Raw genomic sequence first — 22,871 nt, 5'->3', positions numbered from 1 at the left:
ACAGAATCTAAATTCATCAAATTACCCAGAGAGACAAATACTCCGCAAACCAGCCCCGATCTACTTATTTCAACAAACTTCCACTCCTCTTCTGAAAACAGTTTCCACTCCGGCCAGGAAGGAAAGAATTATTCACAGAGAGTTTTCCCAGAGGGTGGGCATGGAGGCCTGGCAGGGAAACCTGTTCCCAAAATCCTTTGGTGGGACTCATTGCTCAATCTCTCACCAGGAGGCAGAGGTAATGATCTCGGGTCCTGAAAAGCAATGTGAGCGTGCCTCAAGTGTAATTCAAAAGGAAAGGCTTTCTATTCGCCAAAGTGCCAGTGTCTCCTCTATGATGCTGTAATTCAATGCAAAAAAGAACAGCCTTTTCTATTTGTACTGAAGGATGAAAAGATTTGACTTCCCCCAAACCACCGCACTTTCCTCGGTGTGTGGGCAATAATCAGTTTATGGGGACATGCATGCAGACATTAGTGTCCGCTGTTAAGCCACGGATATGATGTGTACAATTCAGGTGCTTGATTCCCAACTCTGAATTCTGCCTGTTGAACTAAAAGAGCCATCATTTTTATTACAGCTGCTCTTCTTTTGAAAGCCAATCAGCTGAGGCTTATGGCGCCAGCCGATAGAGGGTGACAGAATTAAAAACACTTGAGTAGCTGGTTAGAGCTACTGGCTCTGCAGTGCACAGACCCCGGTTTCAGCCCTGGCTCAACCACTGTCTGCCTGGGAGATCTTGGGAAAGTTGTCTCTTAAGCTCTCAGAACCTTATTCTCTAGTTCATAAAATGGGGATAGTAACAGCAAGGACCCCAGAGAAGTGTTATGAGGGTAACATGAAAAAGTGCAGGTCAAGAGCTTCTCACGGTGCCCAGCCCAGGGCCCACGTCCAAGCAGTATTGCTTTCCAGGGGTCATTCTGGACTCAGAGAGGATGGGAGGGGAAGAGCACATTGTTTTTTATCTCAAAAGTATAATTTGGGCATTTTAGGGTATTAGGTATTTTCATGAATTATTATCAAATACATTTGGAGGGTGCAAACCGAAATTTGAAAAAAATCCATCCCATTTCTTGGGTCTTCCTTGCCAAGTGGCAACTCAGCACTTCAACCTGGAGTCAGGGGTGGTGTCCCCCGGGCCAGAAGTGGGTCTGGTTGACTGGTTCTCTCAAAAGAGAAGTTGCTAGCCTGGTTATTACTCTTCCACATTTACACATGAGGAAGCTGAAGGCTCAGAGGAACTCAGTGAGTCACACAGCCAGGAATGTCCGTATTTTAGGGACTGTGCACATATATGTTTTAGAGGGAAAAAAATGCTATCAGATACGCAAATACTTTCCTGAAGTATTTATTGCTTTGCACGCGCGCGTGTATGTGTGTGTGTGTGTGGGGGGAGGGCCGCCCGCTCGGGGTGACAGGTGACAGGCAAATCGTGCCCGCAGCCCCTGCCCCTTCACCCACCTCTGGAGTGGCCGCGCGAGGTGCCTCATTGGATTCGCTGTCAGTGGTGCTGCTTTCGGTGTCTGAGTCTGACTCGGAGCTGCTCTCTGAGTCACTGGAGCTGCCAGATCCCCCGCTGGCTGGCACCACAGGTGGGGGCTGCGGTGTGGCCAAGAGTGGGCTGAAAGAAAAATGACATCATCCATTGCCTCATTTCGTCTCCCATCGCAGGCCAAGAGCCCCCCGTGCAGCATCAGGGCCTGCGATCTGTCCGATAGAGGCAGAGTGGAGCACACCGTCCCATTCTATAGACGGGAAATTGAGGCTCAGGAGGCCCCGCGAGTGGCCGGAGGTGAAACGTTTCGTTAGAACCAGGCCTGGGTGTGGCCAAGTTCCTTGGGTTCCAGGACACCACCTTCCCTCTCAGGAAAGCCCAGCATCCCACATTCCACATGAACACTTTAAGCCAAGGGTGCTCGCCTTCTGGACACAGACCGCCGCACAGCCTTAGATTCTTAACTGTTCCATGCTATTTTGGTTAAGCTAAGTTCTCATTTTCTATCGCCATCTTGTTCAGAAACCCAGAGGTTTGTCACGGGGCTGTGACCTCAGCTGTACACACGGTATAGTCCTCTCACCAAGGAGGGGTGAACTCAACCCCCATTTTAATCGGAGGAAACTGAGGTCCACAGGGAGAGGGGCTGTTGGAGAAGTGAGCTGGGGACTCCAAGGGCAGGGACTGTGAGAAGCACTTTCACTGCCGGGTGCCCAGCACCCAGCCCCGAGGGGACCAGAGTCACATTTCTTGGCCTCGTGCACCCTGATTTTTGTAAACTCTTTGTAAAACTCTTACCGGGAGGTATGATCATAAGGGACCAAGCAAGTCTAATGATTGATTTCAAATTTGTAAAGTTGACCAAGCAAAGCATTTGAAAATAGACGCCACTTGCCACTCTGCCTTTATTGATAATCAATAATCTTCCTTACTAATCGTTTGCTCCCCGTGCCCGTAACAAATCGTCCCCACTGCCTCTTGGCATGTCGGGCGATGTCCTCGCCCCCTGTCCTCGGGCTCACTGTGAGAAGTGGGGCTCCAGCCTCAGGGGGTGGGGAGGACTCTCATCTCCCCCCCATCTCAGCGGCCCAATCCCCTCTTTGGAGATAAGTTCAATGGTGGCGAGGCCGGGCTCACTGCTGCTCATGCTCCCAGCTCCTGGCCGGGCTCTCCCCTGCCCCGCCCCGGCTCATTCAGGAGAGTGCAGTCCTCGTCCCAGAGGGCACCTCGTCCTATGGTCCCACCTTCAATCTGGAGCGAGAGGGACCCCAAGGACCCTTCTGCCCAAGACTCCGGAGGCACAGAGCATTATTCCTTGCCTGCCCCCACCCCACCCCCTCAGCAGCGCCACACTGAGCGGCTGCCTGGGAAGGAACAGGATCCCCTTTAAGCCAGCATGGCCCCCTTGTCAGTCCCTATCCAATGCAGAGAGCCTTTTCATTCCATGTGCCTTGCCTCCCTAAAGGCTGCCCTTTTAATCTCCCAGGTAGGTATTTTCTTTCATATAGCAAAGCTCATTTTAAAATGCTATCTGCTAAGTAAATGCTATCTGAAAGTACATTTCTCTGCCAAATACACCAAGAGATTAGAAGAAGCAGAGGAAATAGGGGACTGTATCCCCTGGGAAAGCGCACACACATGTGCGTGCGTGTGTGCGTGTGTTACGTCTCTGACAGTGGGGGCAGGGACCTACAACCAGCGCTCTCCTTCCCTGCGTTCTTTTGCAGGTCTCTCCTTAATGGCAGTAAAGACGCCATATTTATGCAAAGTACCTCTAAATCTAATCAACTGTTTTTGTCTTTGGTTACTAAATAAAGACTGAGGGAACAGATTTAATGAGACCAATCCAGACATTATGCTAACTTGGCCTCAATTCCCCCCAAGTAACGTTTCAGGTCCAGCACGGAGAGCCGCAGCCCTGAGCTGACTGGCTGCCGGACAGAGATAAAATCAAACTCATGCTCACATTTATGATTTGCAAGTGAAAAGCGGTTTTCTAGTTTTCTTTCATATCTGTGCATTAATGTCTGGCTTTTCATAAGACTCCGCTTATCCTAATGTTACTAAACTCGAGCCTAGGTTTACTCTGGAATATTTCTGGAGAGAGTTTCTGTTTACTGGCTTACTGTTGAGCAACTGCTGTAAGAAACAAAACAATCCCAGGGATTATTCCCCTAAAACTGAATGCACTGAGGTGATACACATAAAGCACAGATGTTTTATTTCCCAGAATAAAGTTACTCATCAGCTACACCACAATAAAGCTTCACGGACTTAGCTGGTGTTCCTTATCCAAAGCCCTTTGGAGGGGAGAAGAATGCTGATGTTCAGATTTTTTAATTTTAACAATGTGAATATACCACATATATATAATACCACAAGTGGGATCTGGGGAAGGATCCCTTAATAAAACTCACTAATATTGCTACAGTAACATTAACAGTAAGAGGTCGGGTTCTGTCATGAAATGAGTTTGTCTCAAAGTTCCAGAAAATAACAGCTCTCAGGACTTTTTCAATTTCAAAATTGTGATTAAGGGATTGTGGATGTGGACCGAAACCACATATGAAAAATGGACTATATATGTACAAGTAAACATAGATAGATATGGATATGAAATAAAGACTCTTTCAAACCTCAGAGTGACCTTGACTGAGACCCAATAAAATGAGACCTGAAATTATTTTCCCTAACACTTCTTACGGCTAAGTCTCTTGCTGTGTTCTCAGGAAGGACCCCACGGCCAGTCAATATGGACAATCTCCCCTTAAGGGAGACTAGTGTAGAAAGAACAGGAAGAGGCTCACCAGCTTTTCATACCCACCCCGATGAACACGGATGCTTGGGGACGAGAGGGAAGGTGGACTTGAATTCAGAGAGGGTACTAAGAGGACTCCAACTGGGGGTGAAGAACTTGAGCATCTTAATGAGAAAGAATTGCTTTCTCTGGGCAGTTGCACAGTTGGAAACAGGGAGGGAATAACAGTTGTTTAAAATGGAAGCAAAATTGCTCTCCCCAGTACCTCCCTCTGCCTCTATCATCCATCTGCTTTTCCTGGGCTTGCTGGAGAATGTGGCTGCACCCAGCCTGCGGAGGAATGTAAGCCACATATTTGAGTCTGTCTGACTCTCACTTCCTCTGGGCCCACCTTGCACCCAGCAGTAAAAGCATCAGTATGGGAATGACTGGCCAAGGACGACATTCTTGCCTAGAATCCACAGTGGAACTTCCGAGTGGGCAAATCATCAGAGTATTTCACTTACAGGTCTTCACTGAGACCCATTAGCTGTTCACCTAGTTAAATCCCCCCTTCTGCTACATTTATTTTCATATACTGCCAATTTATTTTCCAGATATATATTAAAGTGGCAACGAGTAAAGCTAGCCCATGTGATACTTGGTTCTGCCTAGGAGATGAGGGAGTAATGTGCAATTTACACATTCTTCGTTCACCAAACTGTATTAGAATTATTTCCCATGCACCATTTCCTCTCATATTTTAATCAACTGCTTTTTAAAAGAATGCTAGTGGTTACAACAAAGATAATGTGTTATATTAAAAATCATTAACATTTGACATATTAAACCATCTACTCCATAGTCTGTAAATATTACAATTGTACTCTATGACTTCACCCCAATGTAATAAAACTCTTCAAAGGACCCACATTTGTAGGAACTTTGAAGTCAGTGGCTCAACCTTTTCAGAGATCCGATTCCGCTATTGTGTTCATCAGCGTGAGCTGTCTGCAGTGAGTAGTGAAAGCTCGTTTTAACCCCAACCCCAATTAGGAGGTCCTCATGGTCAGGGGCCAGACGGAAGGCAAAGGAGCCGGCTTAGCAAGTCAAAAACCCTAGCGGGGAAATCCAGGACTAGGAAGGGGATCCAAGAGCAGGCCAGTGGGAGAGAAGTTTGGGAGGCATTTACAATGCCTTGTCTGGGCAGGGTTAGCCCTGGTGGGGAAGGCTTCAGCATACCAGGGGAGAAAGGTGGGTTTTGAGTGGTAGTCCAGGCACCCTAATCTCTAGACATAACAGTCCCTCTATGCTTACATTGACCAGGCCTCTTCTGCAATAAAGGGGCTCAGTTTGTGATACTAGAAGATAAGAGTGTCGGAAAGCCGTATGAAGGAACTGGGACGACTTTGCCTGGAGAAGATTCTGGGGCAGGGAGGGAGGAGGTTCAGATGATGACGGGCTTCAAAAACCCAGAAGGTCTGTCCTATGTGAAAGGGGGTGGGCTTGTTCTGAGGGCTTTACCTCCCAAGGTAAAACTGGGACCAACGAGCTAGAGATCTAGTCGGGAAGATCTTACCTCAACATCAGGAAAGATTTAAAAATCTACAGCTGGGGCCCCTGGGTGGCTTAGTTAGTTATGCACGTGTCTCTTGACTTTGGCTCAGGTCACAATCGAAAGATGGTGAAATCAAGCCCGTATCGAGCTCCGCCCTGCGCATGGAGCCTGCTTAAGATTCTCTCTCTCCCTCTCCCCCTGCCCCTCCCTCCTTCGCCGTCTCTCAGAAAAAGTCTACATCTGGCCCCAGAAGGAAGCCAAGGCTTTGTAGGCCAGTGAGCTCAATGCCTTTAGATGACCAGGTAGCCAGCAACAGAGAACATGGTAGACAGATTCCTACTGTGGGTCCCAAGTGGGGTTGGATGATCTTTAATGTATTTTCCACCTCAAAGATTTTGATCTTTATGTACAGTGTATAAAGGATTGTGAGGGGGACTTTTTAGGACCCTAGAGGGAGCATGTGGGGACATGTCTGTACAATCCAGTCTGCTCCTTAAGGCAGCTCTGCAATGACCTGCTCTTGGCAACACTTTATCAGTCACAGAGCTCCTGTGTGAGCCTCAGAGGATTAAGGCTGAATTTCTGTAGGGCTATTTTATAAATCAGACTTTTCACTAATTCAGATTAACAGCCTCCAGAGAGCCAAACATCTGCATCAGTGCTGATTCTAATCCTAATTTAACTGTAAATTCCTTTCTCAGGAGATAAACAGGGATGATGAATTGGCCAGTCTGCTCAATCAAGCTGTGTGGGCATCAAAAAAGAAAGGCTCCAGAACGGATGACAACTTTGTGGTGGGACAAGTACGTGGGAAGGGTCCGACAAGCAAGCCCCGACGTATTGATCTTGGCAACATATTTAGCACATGATCAGGATGTGCCAAAGGCATGTAGCAGGAGATATTTGATGGGGAGTCCTGTATTAAACCCTTGTCTTTAGTTGAGACTTGTATGAATTTCATCAACATGACCCTTTTCCAGTTTTATAAGGATCAAACGTGTGTCTACCAGATAATTTGAAATGCTTCCATATCTGAAGTCATCATTAAGTTGTAAGGGATGGCCCTGGGGCAAAGGAATCAACATTTATTGCTGATTTTACCTCTCTTCCTCAGTCTCCTCTCTGAACTCTGGGTTCTAGAATTGGAATAAAGATCTGCCTCACCATGCTAGGCCACTGGAGGCAGATACTCTGAAACCTGGACCTATCCCAGCCAGGGGGTAGGAGGAATCCATTTTTAGTCTGAATCAGTAGTTCTGACATGTATCCTACCCACCCCCAGGAAATCCATTTAGCCCCCTTATCCAATAGAAAGTTCACGAAGAAGCATAATACATAAAGCAGATAAAGGCAGAGTTGTCCTTGTGGAAACAGGGATTGGGCAGAAAGGAGGGAGAGGGTGTTACCAGCAGCATGTCCTCCTCCCTGGGGTGGCCCCCAAACACAGTTTGGAAGTAAAATGCTTCGTATTATCACCAGCAACTCAGGATCAAGTGTCTTGTGTGTTAATGCACTAACCCTGTGGATGAGCAGATAAGCGAATCACCATCCAGTTGTAATTTGTGCTATACTGGAGAAAATCTTTGTCCAACATGTGCACACTGGATATCTGCCCCTTTGTCTGATCCTGATGTTTGAAATGGGATCTGCTCAACTTATTTGCAAGGAGTAATAAAGAGATGCACACCTATCCACTCACACTCCTTTTCATGGGCAAGTTACTGAACGTGACATTGTTTAAAGTCCTGACTGACTAAAGAGATCCGTGATTGGCAAAATAACGACTTCCCTAAGGATGTCCACATCCTAAGCCCTAGAACCTATGAATACGGTACCTCACGTGGCAAAAGGGATTTTGCCGATAGGAATATATTCAGGATCTGAGATGGGGGTTTGATCCTGGATAATCTGGGCAGCCCCAATGTAATCACAGGGTCTCTGGGAGCCAGAGCTCGGTGCCAGGAAGGCACTAGGAGGTTACCCCCATAGCAGTGGTCCATGAACTTCCAGAGAAGCTGCAAGTCGATCATTTGGAACTTTCAGAAGAACTGGAGGGGCGCCTGGGTGGCTCAGTTGGTTAAGCGACTGCCTTCGGCTCAGGTCATGATCCTGGAGTCCCTGGATCGAGTCCCGCATCGGGCTCCCTGCTCGGCAGGGAGCCTGCTTCTGCCTCTGGCCCTCCCCCCTCTCATGTGCTCTCTCTCTCTCATTCTCTCTGTCTCAAATAAATAAATAAAATCTTTAAAAAAAAAAAAAAAAAGAAGAAGAACTGGAGTTGACCGGCTTCTCACATGTCTGGATCACCAGCAGTTAGTGCCTTTTTGTCCTAACTTACCTGACACCTACTTCCTTTCTGAGGTGATACTGATGAGTGATTTTGGCAATGGCTTTTCACAATTACATCTGATTTGCAACCAGTCATGGTTTGGTTAGCCTTTTTTTCTTTTTAATGATTTATTTATTTTTTATTTCACAGAGAGAGAGAGAGACAGAGCGGGAGGGGCAGGGGCAAGGGAGAGGGAGAGAGAATCTTAAGCAGGCTCTACCCAGCATGGAGCCCAACACGGGGCTTGATCTCACGACCCTGAGCTCTTGACCTGACCGAAACTAAGAGTCAGACACTTAATGACTGAGCCACCTGGGTGTCCCTTGGTTAGCCTTTTGGGGACTGACCAGCCCCAGGCCCTTGTCTTCTTTTCCTGCCTGTGGCCTGTCTTCATTTTCAGTCTATTTCACACATCTAAATGGCTATGTTTCCTCTTCTGTATTTTTTTTTTAATTTTAAAGATCTAATTGGCTAATAAGATTCATGAACCAGGCAGAAACCCATCTAGTCAACAGAGGAGAGCTCCCTCCCCTACTAGTTTTAAAGAGGTAGTTTTAATCTAGTGGGAAGAAGATGGGATTGGAAGTCAGATGATCTCTTGAGTGTCACCTTGGATACTTAAGCACTTAACATAGGGTTTCTGATTCCTCATCTGTAAAATGGGTCTATTATATCACATAGGCTATGAGAGGACCAAGTGAGTGCATTTAGGTGAGACTTCTCAAATGTTAGTGTACACACAGCTCAGCGGGAGACTCATTAACACGCAGTCTCAGATTTGCTAGGCCTGGATGGAGCCCGAGTCCTGCGTTTCCAACGCACTGCCAGGTGATGCTGATATTCCTGGTCAGTGGGCCACGTGGAGAGGAGCGAGGCTAAAACCTACATGGGCTATTCAGACATAAGCTGCTGGGGCAAAACATAAGTTGGTGAATTTGAAACTGAGGGCAAAAACACACTTTTGAGATCAACTGTGGGTTTTATGTTTCCATAATTATTCTGTCTTCCTTTAGCAACAGACAAATTGGACCACCCTATGCCATTTTAAATCTAATTGGGCAATTGTGGCTGAAGAGGTTGTATCAGATTCCTTCTGAGAAGCTTACTACGTTCCCGAGGCTACCTGCCTGTGGCTCACTGTGAGGCTCAAAGGCAGCTTTGAGCAGTGGGACACTCTTACTACTTCCAGAATACTGAGACTTAGTACCAAACAATGTCAAGGTGAAAAATAGCTTTAAGGATACTGGGGGACAAAGTTCAACGTGCAGTTTCAAAGAAATGAAAAAACCAAACCCAAACCAAGGCACCTGGCTTTTGTCTAGCACCGTCTACGGGAGACAGCCCCATGGGCCAGTGATGTCGTGAGAGCATCACGCTTTGCATTTGGGAGAATACAGTGGCATTTAAAGTCTTCTGGAAATAATTAAAAGCCACACAGGCTTTTCTGCTACTGGTCAGAGCTGCTTCCATCAAACAGCTAAACATGTGGCAAAAAATCACAGCCAGCCAAGTATTTTTGTCCCTTTTGCCTTTAAAGTGCATTGACCAAAATGGGAGCAAGGGAGAGAATGAAGGCAGGTAAGTGCCTGTGAACGCCGACTCCCGTGAGCCCTGCTCTCCACCAGAGCAGAGAATGAATGATTCACATTCATAAGGAATGCAGAGAGGGCGGGATGCCAGGAATCTCTAACAAGGTCTAAGCCTTCCAACAAAGAGTTCCATCAGTCACAAATCTGACGTGGAGGAGGGTATGTACTTTGACCGGGTGCCTTAAACCCGGAAGCCACTTCCATGCAGGACTCTCTTCACTGTACGCACAGAACTGGTCTGGAGATGGGCACGAGAGCCTGGGCGGTAGATGGGCTGAAGGTGCTAGGAGAATACAAAGCAGGCTGGAGATAGGCTCAGAGCGGCTCAACACAGGCCTCTGCCTTTTTCCTTGCTTGATGGCTTCTTCCTGCTGCCCATCGTGCTTAGAGCTGCCTCTTGATTTGGAAGTGGGCATCCCTCTTCCAATCTCTCCCTAGACTACATTTCTTCTTTGATGTCTCTCAATGCCAATCTCCTTCTCTATAGATCTCAGGGAAGATGCTATGCCTATAGCATCCTGTCATCATTGGAACAACAAGACCAAAATATTTTTTAACTGCAGAGCACTTGATAATGTTCTAGCATTTTCACTCCCATGACCTCAGTTGGTTGCCCTAAGAACAGTGAGTGGGGGCTGGATACAACAGGTATCCTCACCACCTTGGCCACGAAGCTCCAGAGCCTCTAAGCCAGAGTCGTGCGCTTGGGGTCTGAGGGGCGGTTTCACCAGGCTACTGTGACTATTTTGGCAACGCCAAGTCGGCTCGAGGAAATGAAAGCCATCGGGGATCCACTACAAAACTCACCCTCATCATCATACCGAAAGGCAGCGGGGACACAGAATTAATTCCAAATGCTTTCTTCAAGTGGCTGAATGAGATAGTCTGCAAGAATGTGATGCTGAAAACATTGAAGGCCATCAGTGCTCTATGCTAGCAAAACCGTGCTGCATTTGACTCAAATGACAAATCTCACGGAGTCCGGAGGAGGAGATTTACAGCTCAAGGCGGATAACTCTTCCACATACATGAACAGTTTGTGAGGATTAACTAGGGGAAATTTAAATGCCCTTTATGTTTCACATCATTGTGTCTTTTCAAAAATTGTATTTGTTTTTAAATAGATGATTAACATGTTACTGAATTCAAAAGTTACTGAAAGGGACACAGGGAAAAGTAGATCTTCGGACCCTCTACTGTCCCATCACCTTGTTTTCCAACGTTTTCCATGGTTAATGTTTCTTATGATTCTTCCAATAATATCCTCATAGATTTATGAGTACTGATATGTGCGCTTTTAAAATAAAGGTTTTTTTAAATTATAAAAGTAATACCTTAAAAAAAAACCTTCCTGTATGTGGGATGGCAGGGAGATCAATGAATGGCATTCAATGTCACATCCATAATTTCTAAAATAAAACTCAGTTTCCTTATTAAATGTGTCTTCATAATAGGGCCTGAAATATATTACAAACATCAGCAGTAAAAGACTCAGGGGAATGGCAAAAATTACAGCTCGCAGCCTGCAGTATGTCACCCTACCTTAAAGAAGAGGCAGTAACGTAACACATACCACGAGGAACAGAAGCAGCTCAGACAGCCCTGCTCGGTGGGATGAGGCTGCAGGTTCCAAACCAGAAAACAGTCGCTGAACTTCCTCCATCACAGACACTTCTTAAAGATGTGGTCAACGCATGCTGGTTCTGCTTCCTCACCACTAGAAACTTCTATAAGCCCAGTAATCAGGCTTTGTAACTCTTTGATCTACAGAGACTGCTTTCAATTGAGACCACCAACCCCTGTCCTGCCCACTTCCCATTGCAAATCAGGTGTCCTTCCCTTCCTCTCCTTGACCTCACTCCCTGTTGGACTAAAAGCTTTGACTTCTTTTGTACTTGGTCCCAGTGACCATGTACAACATGAGATCTCTTGGTTTCAGAATTCACAATGACTCCCTCACGGGTAGATGTGCTCTTCTCTGTCACCACCCTACCTTAGTGCCAGTTTGGATTTCCCCTCTCTTGCCAGCACATCTGCGACTTTTGTCTCCTCCCTCTTCCCGAGCTGCCCCCACACCTTTGCTTAGCCTGTTTATTCTGTCTAGAATGACACTTTCCTCCCCCATCTCTTCTGCTTGTTTAAATCTTTATCTTTTAAGCTCAAATTCAAATAACATAAGGTCTTTTCCAATGACTTTAATTCTCATTGATACCTCCCTGTTCTGATTTCTTTGCACTAACTGCATCACCGTTTATTACTTAATTATTCTCAAAGTATTTCACTGGGCTAACCTCCTGCCTATGCAACATAATTGTCCATTTCGTGAGGGCAGGTGCCAGACTTTACAGTCATTTTGTATATCCTAAGGTGCCAAGCATAATAACTTGTATGTGATTTTCTTGTTATGAAAAACTATTCCAAATGGCCTCATAAGGAGTAGAAAATCCGCACAGACGAGGTCACCTGGTAAAGAACAATACTTAACTACAAAATGTCTATGTATCGCTGACTCTCAACAGAAGTCAAAACGTAGGCAGGCCTGGGCAACACCAAAACTTCCTGAATTGTAAGTTAATTTGGTGAAAACAATTAAGCAAATAGGTTGCCTGGTGATGGATTTATAATCTTTCAACTGGTTGGATGGATGCTAGCCCATGACAGCGCCTGCCTCTTTCTTCAGCTTCAGTTCCATGGCAAAAACGCACCTTCTCGGGATGGCCATTTTTAATATAATCGGCATGTAGAGCAACAGCCGTCAATGGGTTGCAGAGTGCACATACAGGCATGAACATGAGAAATAAATGGTGTGGCTCTTACTGAAAATGTGTGCTACACATACACACAGACCTTCCTATTTTTAATTAAAATGATGATTCCATTATTCCGATTTGTGTGAAATGTGAGCTACTCTTGTCATATCATTTTGATACATTAACCAGCCCAGTCTACATTGTGCTTGATATTAACTCCCTTTCTACTTGATGGTTTTTCTAGTGGCATAATTAATTTCCTCGTGGAAGAAAAAATATTCAATCAGTTTGGGATTAAATATGAGGTTGAAGGACATTCACAAAAGATAGAACTAAATCTCCTAGCCCACATGCCTTGCTAATTATGACACACTCACATTAAGAACAAGAAGGTGTTCCCTTCCCATGATAAATGGGCCTGAAAATCCTCCCTAGCATTTACTATAAATCACAAAGACCATTAATAAACAGGCAGGGAAAAAAAAATGACAGTTTCCACAAGAATTCACTCCCATTCTTTGCCTAAGACTCTCAATGTCATATTTAAAGATGACATCAGAAATCTTCTATACAGAAGCCCTCTAAGTCAAAAAGCCCAGCTATTCTAAAAAGAGTTTCCTATGCCTGTTATTCTGAATGACAGCAAAGGAAACACTGGATCTTCTTAATCCTATAATGCTATCTGCCCCAAAATCTTGCCTACCAGCTAACAGCCTCCCTTCTCATCAATGCTAAATTAAGGGAGGTCAAATGCAAATGAGAGGAGAGGGGGCCACACCTGCCTCATCTTGCACCCAACTTGCTTTAGACAAAAGTCTGGTCAAGCCACCAGGAATAAGATAGCTGAACACAGGGAGCCTTCATCAACACTGACCCCTGTATATGGAATGGCCCTTTACATTTGAATCTAGATCAATAGCAACAAGAATGGCAATCCCGTGTCACAAATGAACACAGAGCCACTTAAAAGCTGACCTAGAAAGAAATGGAAACAAACTTAGGCATTTCTCCAAGAACTGGCAGGATCTGTGATAATGATAAACAGGCTGGTAGTAATAAGGTCAGGGTGTTCGGTTTTGTCATTAAGAGGAATCTGTCATGTGGAGAAATTTGTCATGCAGAGAATTTGGGAAATTCAGCAGTTCCAAAGAAGGCAGAATTTAGAATAAAAAGGACTTTAAAAACAGACAATTAAAAATGCCTTGTGAGGCTAAGCAAATAACATTTGTGGTCAGCAGAAAAACCTGGGAACGTGCCTGTCCTGAGAGTTATGTCCATAGCAAGTCACAAGTATACAGGGCCCCCCCTCCCCGGCTGAGCCCAAACAAAGGTCCATCTTACAGAGTTACAGTGACGACAAAGCATTCACAACTTAGGGGTGTTAAACACGCAGAACAAGAAAGATACGCTCACTAGCAAAGCACATGAGACAAGTACTTTTAGTGAGATGTGACCATGTTTTCTAGCCTGATGGTATCAATGGTATCTCCAATTCCATTGCAGTTTCCAGGAGTCTACACTGCTCTAGCTTCATCACAATAAGATCTGGGTACATGACTCTGTCAACTGGAAATGTGGGCAAAAAACAAAACAAAACAAAACAAATAATGTTGGAAGAAATATTTTCCAGAAAGGTTATATGTTAAAATGTTCCCTTTGACGGTAATTATGTTTCAATATATTATTTCAGACAGCTATGTCCAATTCAAGGTGTTTGAATGAGAGAGAATGTGTGTGTGGAGGTGTGTGAGTGTGTGCACGTGCCTCGTGAGTGACAGTATATGTGTGTATACATCTATTAGCTAAAGTCCAAGATGGCTAATACCAAGAGAAGTAAAATAGTTTCGGCATCAGTTAAGACAGCTGGCTAAGAAGTAAAGCAATATTGGGAGCAGTATCATCCTTCAAGTGAGGTACATAATATTAATTTTAAAAATAATGTCGCTATTAGCTGGCTAAGGACAGAAATGTTGACTTATGTAGTACACACTGGGCATTCGACATTTAACAGAGAAGATACATTGTTGGCATTAACCCCTATTTGGGTTCAAGTCATGTTTTAAGAGGAGACACAAATGTACACTCACATGTACGAGGACCAACTATTACTCAAGTCTCATCATATGTTAGTTTTACAAATAATATATAAAGGCAAAAAAAGTCCAAAAGAACTGAAATGGTGGTTATTTTTCTATCTGTTGGACAAGACTCATTAAGTAGCCAAGGGAAATGTGAACTCTTTCGGTTAGCCATGAAACTCGTGAACACTGACAGGCTTCCAATACATGGTAACAACTTCAGTGTTTGCCAACAGATGAATGGATAAAGAAAATGCAGTCTACGTATTTACAGTGGAGTATTATTCAGCCTTAAGAAAGAAGGAAATCCTGCTATTTGAGACAACATGGATGAACTTGGAGGACATTATGCTAAGTGAAATAAGCCAGACACAATGAAAAATACTGCATGGGCTCACTTACATGTGGAATCTAAAAAAAAAAAAAAAAAAAAGAAAGAAAAGAAAAGAGAAAGTCCAACTCAGTAGCAGAGAGAAAAATGGTGGTTACCAGGGGCTGGGTGGTTGGGAGGAAAAGAGATATGTTGGTCAAAGGGTACAAATTTTCAGTTGTAAGATAAATAAGTTGTGGGGATCTAACGTACAGCCTGGTGACCATAGTTTATAATAATGTAGTATATACTTGAAATTTGCTAAGAGAGTAGGTATCAAGTGTTTTCACCACAGAGAAGGTGATCTTGTGAGGTATTGGATGTGTCAATTCGCTTGATTGTGGTAATCATTCTGCAATGTATATGCCTATAAAAATGACACAGTGTACATCTGAAATCTATACAATTTTTATTTGTCAGTCCTACCTCAGTAGAGCTGGGAAAAACTGATAGGCTTCCAGTTGGTGGCTGGACAATGATAAATTCCTGGTGTTGGAGCTATGGCGTATTACAGAATTAACCCACTTTTCTAGTAGCATAAATGACCTAGTAGTACAGATCTAGTACCGATGATCTCTTTGATATTTTCAGTAATTTTTTTATCTTGTCAAGAAAAATAATAAAACACAGAATTACTTTTCTTTCCTTTTTCCTCTTCCTCTGCCTCATTCTGGTATCTTGTAAAAGTCTCATTATTCAACATAATATTGTCCATTTTTAATGGTCTTTTCTTTCTGAATTATATTTTTAAATGACTTGAGAAAGACCATTTTTAGAAATGTTTCCAGTATATGTCTTTTTGAATTATTTGAGTCATTAGAAGGGGAGAATTTTTTTTCCCAACCCCCCCCACATATCTCATATGCCTCTAATCTATGAAAAATAACAAGTCAAATATTTAAAAGTTTTTAACAGTTACATTTCAAACAGTTCTTAGTTAACTCCATTTCAGAATGAACAGGGAAAAAGAACTCAACTTCCTATAATCTGCATGTTATTAATGTTGCCACAGAAGGGTAAGAAAGGGCACAGCCTCAACTGGAACATACAGAGATTTTAATCAAAGCTTCCCTTGCTGTGCTCTTTCTTTAGAGACCGCATCTTCGGGAGCCCATCCTGTGTTAATTGTGTTTCCAAATTGTACACGGATCTGCAAGAGGAGACCAAAGCAACTTTTGCTCGGCGATTTTACTTTCCTTTAATACGATGGCTTATACGCTGTGGTTTATTCATTTATTGGTCTGATGGTTTTTATGAGTTGTGATTCAACATAGGTTCTAGTATCGTGTTTTATAAAGGTATGGAGAATGTAATATAAGTCTGATACAATTATGGTTATGTGCCACGCAAGACAATACTGTAAATATGGGGAGAGTCTGAAAAGCTGCTTAGCAAAATGATCTTAACATACAAGGCAGTGTGAAAATGTAAGAGGAATCTATAATGACGATGAAGATTAGCCATTTGCTCTCTAACCTTATTTACAGAAGCAATCAGAGGTATTCAGGTCGAGTTAATGACCCCGTCTCCAATTAATTCAATTGTCTACAAACAACACTGGTGCAGTGGCTGTCTCAAAGTCTGCCACGTAGTCTCCGAGGGCATACATAAGACTCCATTAAAAGTGACAATAATAATGCATTTATTACTGAAACACTATTGTATTATAAATAAATTCCTCATGTTAAATTATGCTCCACGCTTTAACAGAAATTCAATTACTGAAATAATAAAAAGATGGTGTATTTGCCAAGCGCTTGGACTATAATTTGGCTGCTTAGTTACCAGCGGTTGGCTGTTTTGCAATTTTTCCTTCACAGACTATTTCTTTTGAATAAATGCCAGACTTTTTCATACAAATTTTATGAACAAGTTGCAAAATGAAATTTTGAGCTTTTGAATCCAATTATGAAAGACGTAACTAAATCTATTATTGAAAAAAAATTCTAGTAAGCCCTTTCTGCCGTTGTTCAGAACTGTCTGGTAATTGAGGTAAGCACAGGTGCTGCTCATTATGGACCATTGTGCACCATCTGAATTCTGGGAACTGTGGAATTCAGATGGTTTAAACTCTGTTTGTGTGAATAACAAACAGGCCTGATTCTGCGCTTGTTTGTACAAGCTTGTACACAGCTCATTTGGGACTTCGAAGACACCTGCTTACCCTTTTGAAGCCAAAACAGTATCATTTATGTTCTGGCTATCCTTTCGATGACAATTTTGCAAAAGCAACAGATTTTGTGCTCTCCTTTCATTCCCACCATCTCCTCCACCGTGTAGTAGCTTCAACACATCCTTGTCTTCAGTGATAGGAAAATTGGTTGAGTCAAGCTATGGCAATTATCCAATGATCCAAAGAAAAGAAGAACGAGCTCTTCCCGTGGAAAGATATCTCTGATGAACCAACTGGTGAAGGTGGATTGGGGACATGGTTTATTTGCATTTAGGACTAGATTTTTCCCCTTCGTCCCCTTTCTTTTGCTCTGGGCTCTCACATTTGTCTTTCTAATGTCTAGTCTCACTGTCTTTATTTTGTTCCCTAGCTTTATCGAGATATAATTGACATATCACATTGTGTGAGTTTAAGATGTACCACGTGATGATTTGATACACTTGTATATCGTGAAATGATTACCACAATAGGGCTAGTTAACCCCTCTGTCACCTTGTGTAATTACAATCTGTGTGTGTGCGTGTGTGTGCGCTTGCATGCACATGCGTGGGTGTAGTGAGAACATGTAGGATCTGCTTTCAGTCTCATTGCCTTCAGATGGGTCACCTGAAAGCAGAGAATCTTATGATCACAGAGACTTGTTTCCTGCTTTCAGAATGCAAAGGAAAAGCTACTCTTCACTGTGGTCTCCTCTCCTGTCCCACAGGGCCGCAGGCCAGTGGCAGCCATGAATTCTGCGGGCTTGCCTGAGGAGGCTAGAGCCTGCACTGCAGGCCTGAGCTTCTGAATAATGTCACACGCCAACCTGAATATTCTAGCCCTGCAGTAGTTTCTCGGTGCTATGATGAACTTTAATTATTCAATGACTTTGCATTTTCTCTTGTTTTACTGAGGTCTTACCTGCTATAAAGATAACACCCAGAAAATAGTAATGAAGCAGGAGTTCTGTTGCAGAGCAGAAAACAAATATAGATTACTCCAACTCTGGGTCCCCCCAACTGCAGCCCCCCTGACCCCACCACAATGATTACCCATAAAAGGTGACATTCTAAATCCTGTGTTTGTGAATCTTTATAGTGAGAGTTTGCTTTCCTATGAATGCAGGAAATGGTTGAAGATGTAGGGAACGAAAAATAAAGAGAAGAAATTATGGATACAAGATTTTAAGTTTGCTGGTGCAGCCACTGTGGAAAACAGTATGGAGGTTCCTCAAAAAGTTAAAAACAGAACAACCTTACAGTCCAGCAATCACACTACTTGGTATGTACCCAGAGAATACAAGAACACTAATTCATAGGGATACATGCGCCCTACGTTTATAGCAGCGTTACTTACAACAACCAAGATATGGAAGCAGCCCAAGTGTCCATAGATTGATGAATGGATCAAGATGATGTGGCATATATACACACTGGAATATTACTCAGCCATAAAAAGGAATGAAATCTTACCGTTTGCAACAACATGGATGGAGTAGAGAGTATAATGGTAAGCGAAATAAGTCAGAGAAAGACAAACACCACATGATGTCACTCATGTGGAATTTAAGAAGCAAAACAAATGAGCAAAGAGAAAAAAAGAGACTAACCAAGAAACAGACTCTTTCTGTTTTGAATATTTATAGCATTTTATTCATAATGGCCCCAAACTGGAAATCACCCAAATCTCCTCCAACAAGATAAATGGTGGTACATCCCAAATGGAATACTACTCAGCAGAAAACAAGGAACGAACTACTGACACATACAACATGGATGAAAGAAACCAGACTCAAAAGGATACATACCGTACGAGTCCATTTATATGACACTCTGACAGATAAAACTCCTGTGATGGAGAGTAGATCGATGGTTTCCAGAGGCTGAGATGTGTAGAGGAGTCTACTACTAAGGGGTTAACTATAAGGGATTTTTGGGGGTGATGAACTGAAGAAACAGACTCTTAACTCTAGAGAATAAACTGATGGTTACCAGATGGGTGGGGGTGGGGGATGGGTGAGACAGGCGATGGGGATTAAGAAGTGCACTTGTGATGAGCACCGGGTGATGCATGGAATTGTTGAATCACTATATTGTACACCTGAAACTAATATAACATGGTGTGTTAATAATAATACTGGAATTAAAATTAAAAAATAAGAAATAAGAATAAGTAAATTTTAAAAAGCTTTTAGGCTTGAAGAGTCTACTCCAAAATATCCGAATTCCCGCCACAGTGTTTCTAGAATCTGGAATATAATCCTTCCAATTTAGCAAGCACTTTCGCTCCAAGCAAGGTTCTAGAGAAGTCTAATGGTGAAGCAGAATAGTCAACCCACGCCCATTTGCAAAGGCACAATGGAATATTACCCAGCTCACTGCTGACTTGACGCTTTGTCACACTCCTATTTACCTTGTCCATCAGGCAAAGTTACAGTCATGACAATGCTTAATAAAGCCAATCAAAGTAGTGATCAGCCAAAGAAAGTCCCTGCCTGTCAGACATTAAATATGACTAATGTGGTTTGACAGTGCTCCACAGAAGGCGCAGTGGAATCTTACCTTTCCTCTTACCATTATCACAGGAAGTGCAACGTAAAGCTCTGCAGGAATATAAATAATTTGGAAACCCTCATAGACAATATTCTACTGTGTGTCTCATTTGCACTTAAAAAAAGCTGCCCTACAGACCTTATGTACTTTTAAGATTTATCTGAAAGATACATGAAGAAGACTTCCAGCCAAAAAAAAAAATGTACATATTTAATGGAATTAGATCTCTAGGCAAGAAAATGTCAAAAGAAAAGGCGAAATATTAAAGCGAATGCAAGGTGCTCCTTTCCACAGCTTTCCCTCTTTGATAAATATCTTCTGGGATGTCATTTACTAGAAAGTCATGATTTTACAAAACGAAAAAAAAAAAAACCTGGAGTATAAAATATACTCTCTTTATTGCTGAAGTCAGTTGCTATTTTCTCATTTCTCTCTGAAATCTGCTTTTGTCAGCCAGAGGCCTTGATATTTGCCTTTGTATCTGCCTTTTTATCATTCTTATTGAAAACATGGCAATTATTGTGAAATAGTCAAATTGCAGGCAAGCTTCATGATTATGTGGCGGTTGCAGAGCTGGGGCTCTGTGCTTGCGCAAAGTTCTCATCTCCTTTCCCGCCTCTAGGGGGAGGTGAGTTCACCTGACACTAAAAGATCACATGGTTGGGGGAATTGTGTCTTCACCCGAAACTGAAGATCACAGAGTTGGAAGAGGGGGGCGGAGAGAGTTGCAGGAAGGTCTGGGATGAGGTGATATGGACTTACCTTGTCCCCGAGAGCAAAGAACACCAATAGCATTACCTCTGAAAATGAGCTACTGAGGTACGGGAGGATGGTAGGAATATGAAATTTGAGCTTGGAAGTACATGAGAATGAAGAGATTCCCTATATATACATGGAATATATATATAGTTTCTAATGACAGAAAATTTTAGCTTATTGTTAGCCTATCAACAATCTGCAGCTTATAGTAATTTTTTTTTAAATTTATTTATTTGACAAAGAGAGACACAGCGGGACAGGGAACATAAGCAGGAGGAGTGGGAGAGGGAGAAGCAGGCTCCCCGTGGAGCAGGGAGCCCGATGCAGGGCTCGATTCCAGGACCCTGGGATCATGACCTGAGCCGAAGGCAGACGCCTAATGACTGAGCCACCCAGGCGCCCCAACAATCTGCAGCTTATAAAGAGGAAGTCTCATATAAATCTAATTTCAAAATCAGTTCCTCTCTCCTCTGACTTTGATGCCTAAGTGTAAGACCTACAAAAGTTATTAGGAGGTGGAGCATATACATCTTCTTTTGTTCAACATTCTTCTACCAAAATCTTTTTTTATCACCATTAATATTCACATTGCATGTAGTCATGGTAATACTAATAATATTTAATGTTATTGAGTTCTTTTTTAAAAAGAAAATTTTATTTATTTATTTATTTATTTATTTATTTATTTATTTATTTGAGAGAGAGAGAGGGAGTATGAGTGGTGGGAGGGGCAGAGAGAGAATCTCAAGCAGACTCCATGCTGAGCGTGGAGCCCAAAGCAGGGCTCGATCTCACGATACTGAGATCATGACCTGAGCAGAAACCAACAGTCTAACACTCAACCGACTGCACCACCCAGGTGCCCGTAATGTTATTGAGTTCTTAATATGTGACTTGTCTGAGGCCTAACAGCCAGTGAATGGCTAGGAAGCAACAATACCGCCTTTTGGTTGTTTTTCTATTTGTTTTGCCGGAACACATTTTGAAAAGTTCTGCTCTATTTCTGCCAATCGTTCATCCATATGTGTATTTTCAGAAAGATCCATTGGAGAACAAGTACCAAAATCTTTAAACATATGCTTTCACAAAATTATTTGCAGCCTTCTGTAATGACAGTTGAAAATGCATACTGCTTACGAATTATTCTTCAGTTAATATCAATGGTGATGATGACGATGACTATTAGGCTCCTACAGCGTGCCAGGTCCTCTGCCAGGAAAACCCACTGGATACTATTTGACAGGTGAGAAAACGGAGGTTTAGGCAGTGAAGCAACTTGCTTAAGGATCTCGTTCCAAAGGCTGTGGTCTCTTGCTACTATGCTATCCTGCAGGGGTTGGGGATTAATCCCCATACTTAATTTAAATAAAATATCCATCACCGTCAGTTAGGCTTCTGGTTTAGTAAGTAACGCCGTTCTAATGGCCTTCCTCTATTAACGCTTTCATAATGACAGAGCAGAATCAGAGTATCAGAGAATCGTGTAGCTATAGATGACGCTGGGGATTTATGAATCCATCTCTCTCACTGAGGCCAATCAGCAGTATGTTCAGTGAGTGAAAGGTCATGTGAGTGAGTCAATCAACCTCCTAACCCCTCCTCCCTTGATAAGATCAGCTGTGGCCAATTTGCTTTGGTGCTGAACAGGAGCTGATGAGTACAGACATCCCAGAGAAGGAGAACATTTTATTTAAAACAATCAGCTATTTTATTCTAAGAGCTTGTTAGTGAGGGGCCACAAACCAGGCATTTGACAGACTCAATGGTGTAAAAACCTAACAGTGACAACATGGTGTGTGTGCTTAAAGCAGAGAGTCTCAGGATCATAGGTCTCAGGGGGTGATCACTTATCTGGATTTCTTAATAAGCTTCATAGGTGATTCTGAGGAACGTCCAAACTCAGAGCTGCTGGCTTAAGAGAAACATCCTTATGTATTTTGCACATTTCCCCTTCAATATTAGTATTAGAAAGACAGCAAGTGACTAACATTCTCCTGGTCCACTTGTTGGAAAAGATTATTCCAATATTTCCATATGATCTCATTGTTATCAGGTTGTTGATAATAATTATAATGAATTAGGCAGTTAATAGCAACAGCATTCTTTTTCAAGTGCTCAGGTTAAAAATCTTGGAATCATTCTTGACTTCCGTATTTTTTTTCCTATCTGCATTCAGTGAACCCATCAGCAAATGTTATCTTCATTCCCTTCAAAATATGTCTCTAATCCATCCACCAGTCACCACCCTCACCACCATAGTCCAAGCCATCACCATTCTCACCTGCCCCCCACAGTCATTTCTCCCCAGTAACCACAGTGTGACCCTATTATGACAGAAATCAGATCAGGTTTCTCCTTTGCTCAGAATCTCCCAGTGCCTCCCAACTCAGAGTCATAGCCCAAGTCTTTCCAGTGGCCCACCATCTCTTGTACAATGATTCCAAGTGAACACGCAGACCTCCTCTGCTAACATTCTTACCCTTACTTACTCTGCTGCAACTGAAC

The 22,871-nt window shown here is 43.0% G+C and overlaps 1 protein-coding gene across 3 annotated transcripts in view; it reads right to left on the bottom strand.

The window, feature by feature from the left end:
- AFF2 (ALF transcription elongation factor 2) overlaps positions 1-22,871 on the bottom strand; it is a 453,393-nt gene that overhangs the window by 35,277 nt on the left and 395,245 nt on the right. For all 3 annotated transcript variants that reach the window (XM_064574649.1, XM_064574647.1, XM_064574648.1), the window contains one exon: positions 1,462-1,621. In XM_064574649.1, coding sequence (XP_064430719.1) covers positions 1,462-1,621 — 160 coding nt within the window. The remainder of the gene's footprint in view (positions 1-1,461; positions 1,622-22,871) is intronic.

Source organism: Mirounga angustirostris, unplaced genomic scaffold (genome assembly GCF_029215605.1).
Source record: "Mirounga angustirostris isolate CCGP_5_RB_7025 unplaced genomic scaffold, mMirAng1.0.hap1 SCAF_11, whole genome shotgun sequence".
Classification (NCBI taxonomy): Eukaryota; Metazoa; Chordata; class Mammalia; order Carnivora; family Phocidae; genus Mirounga; species Mirounga angustirostris.
Note: the sequence above shows the minus strand (reverse complement) of the source record. Positions and strands in the feature narration are given on the sequence as shown.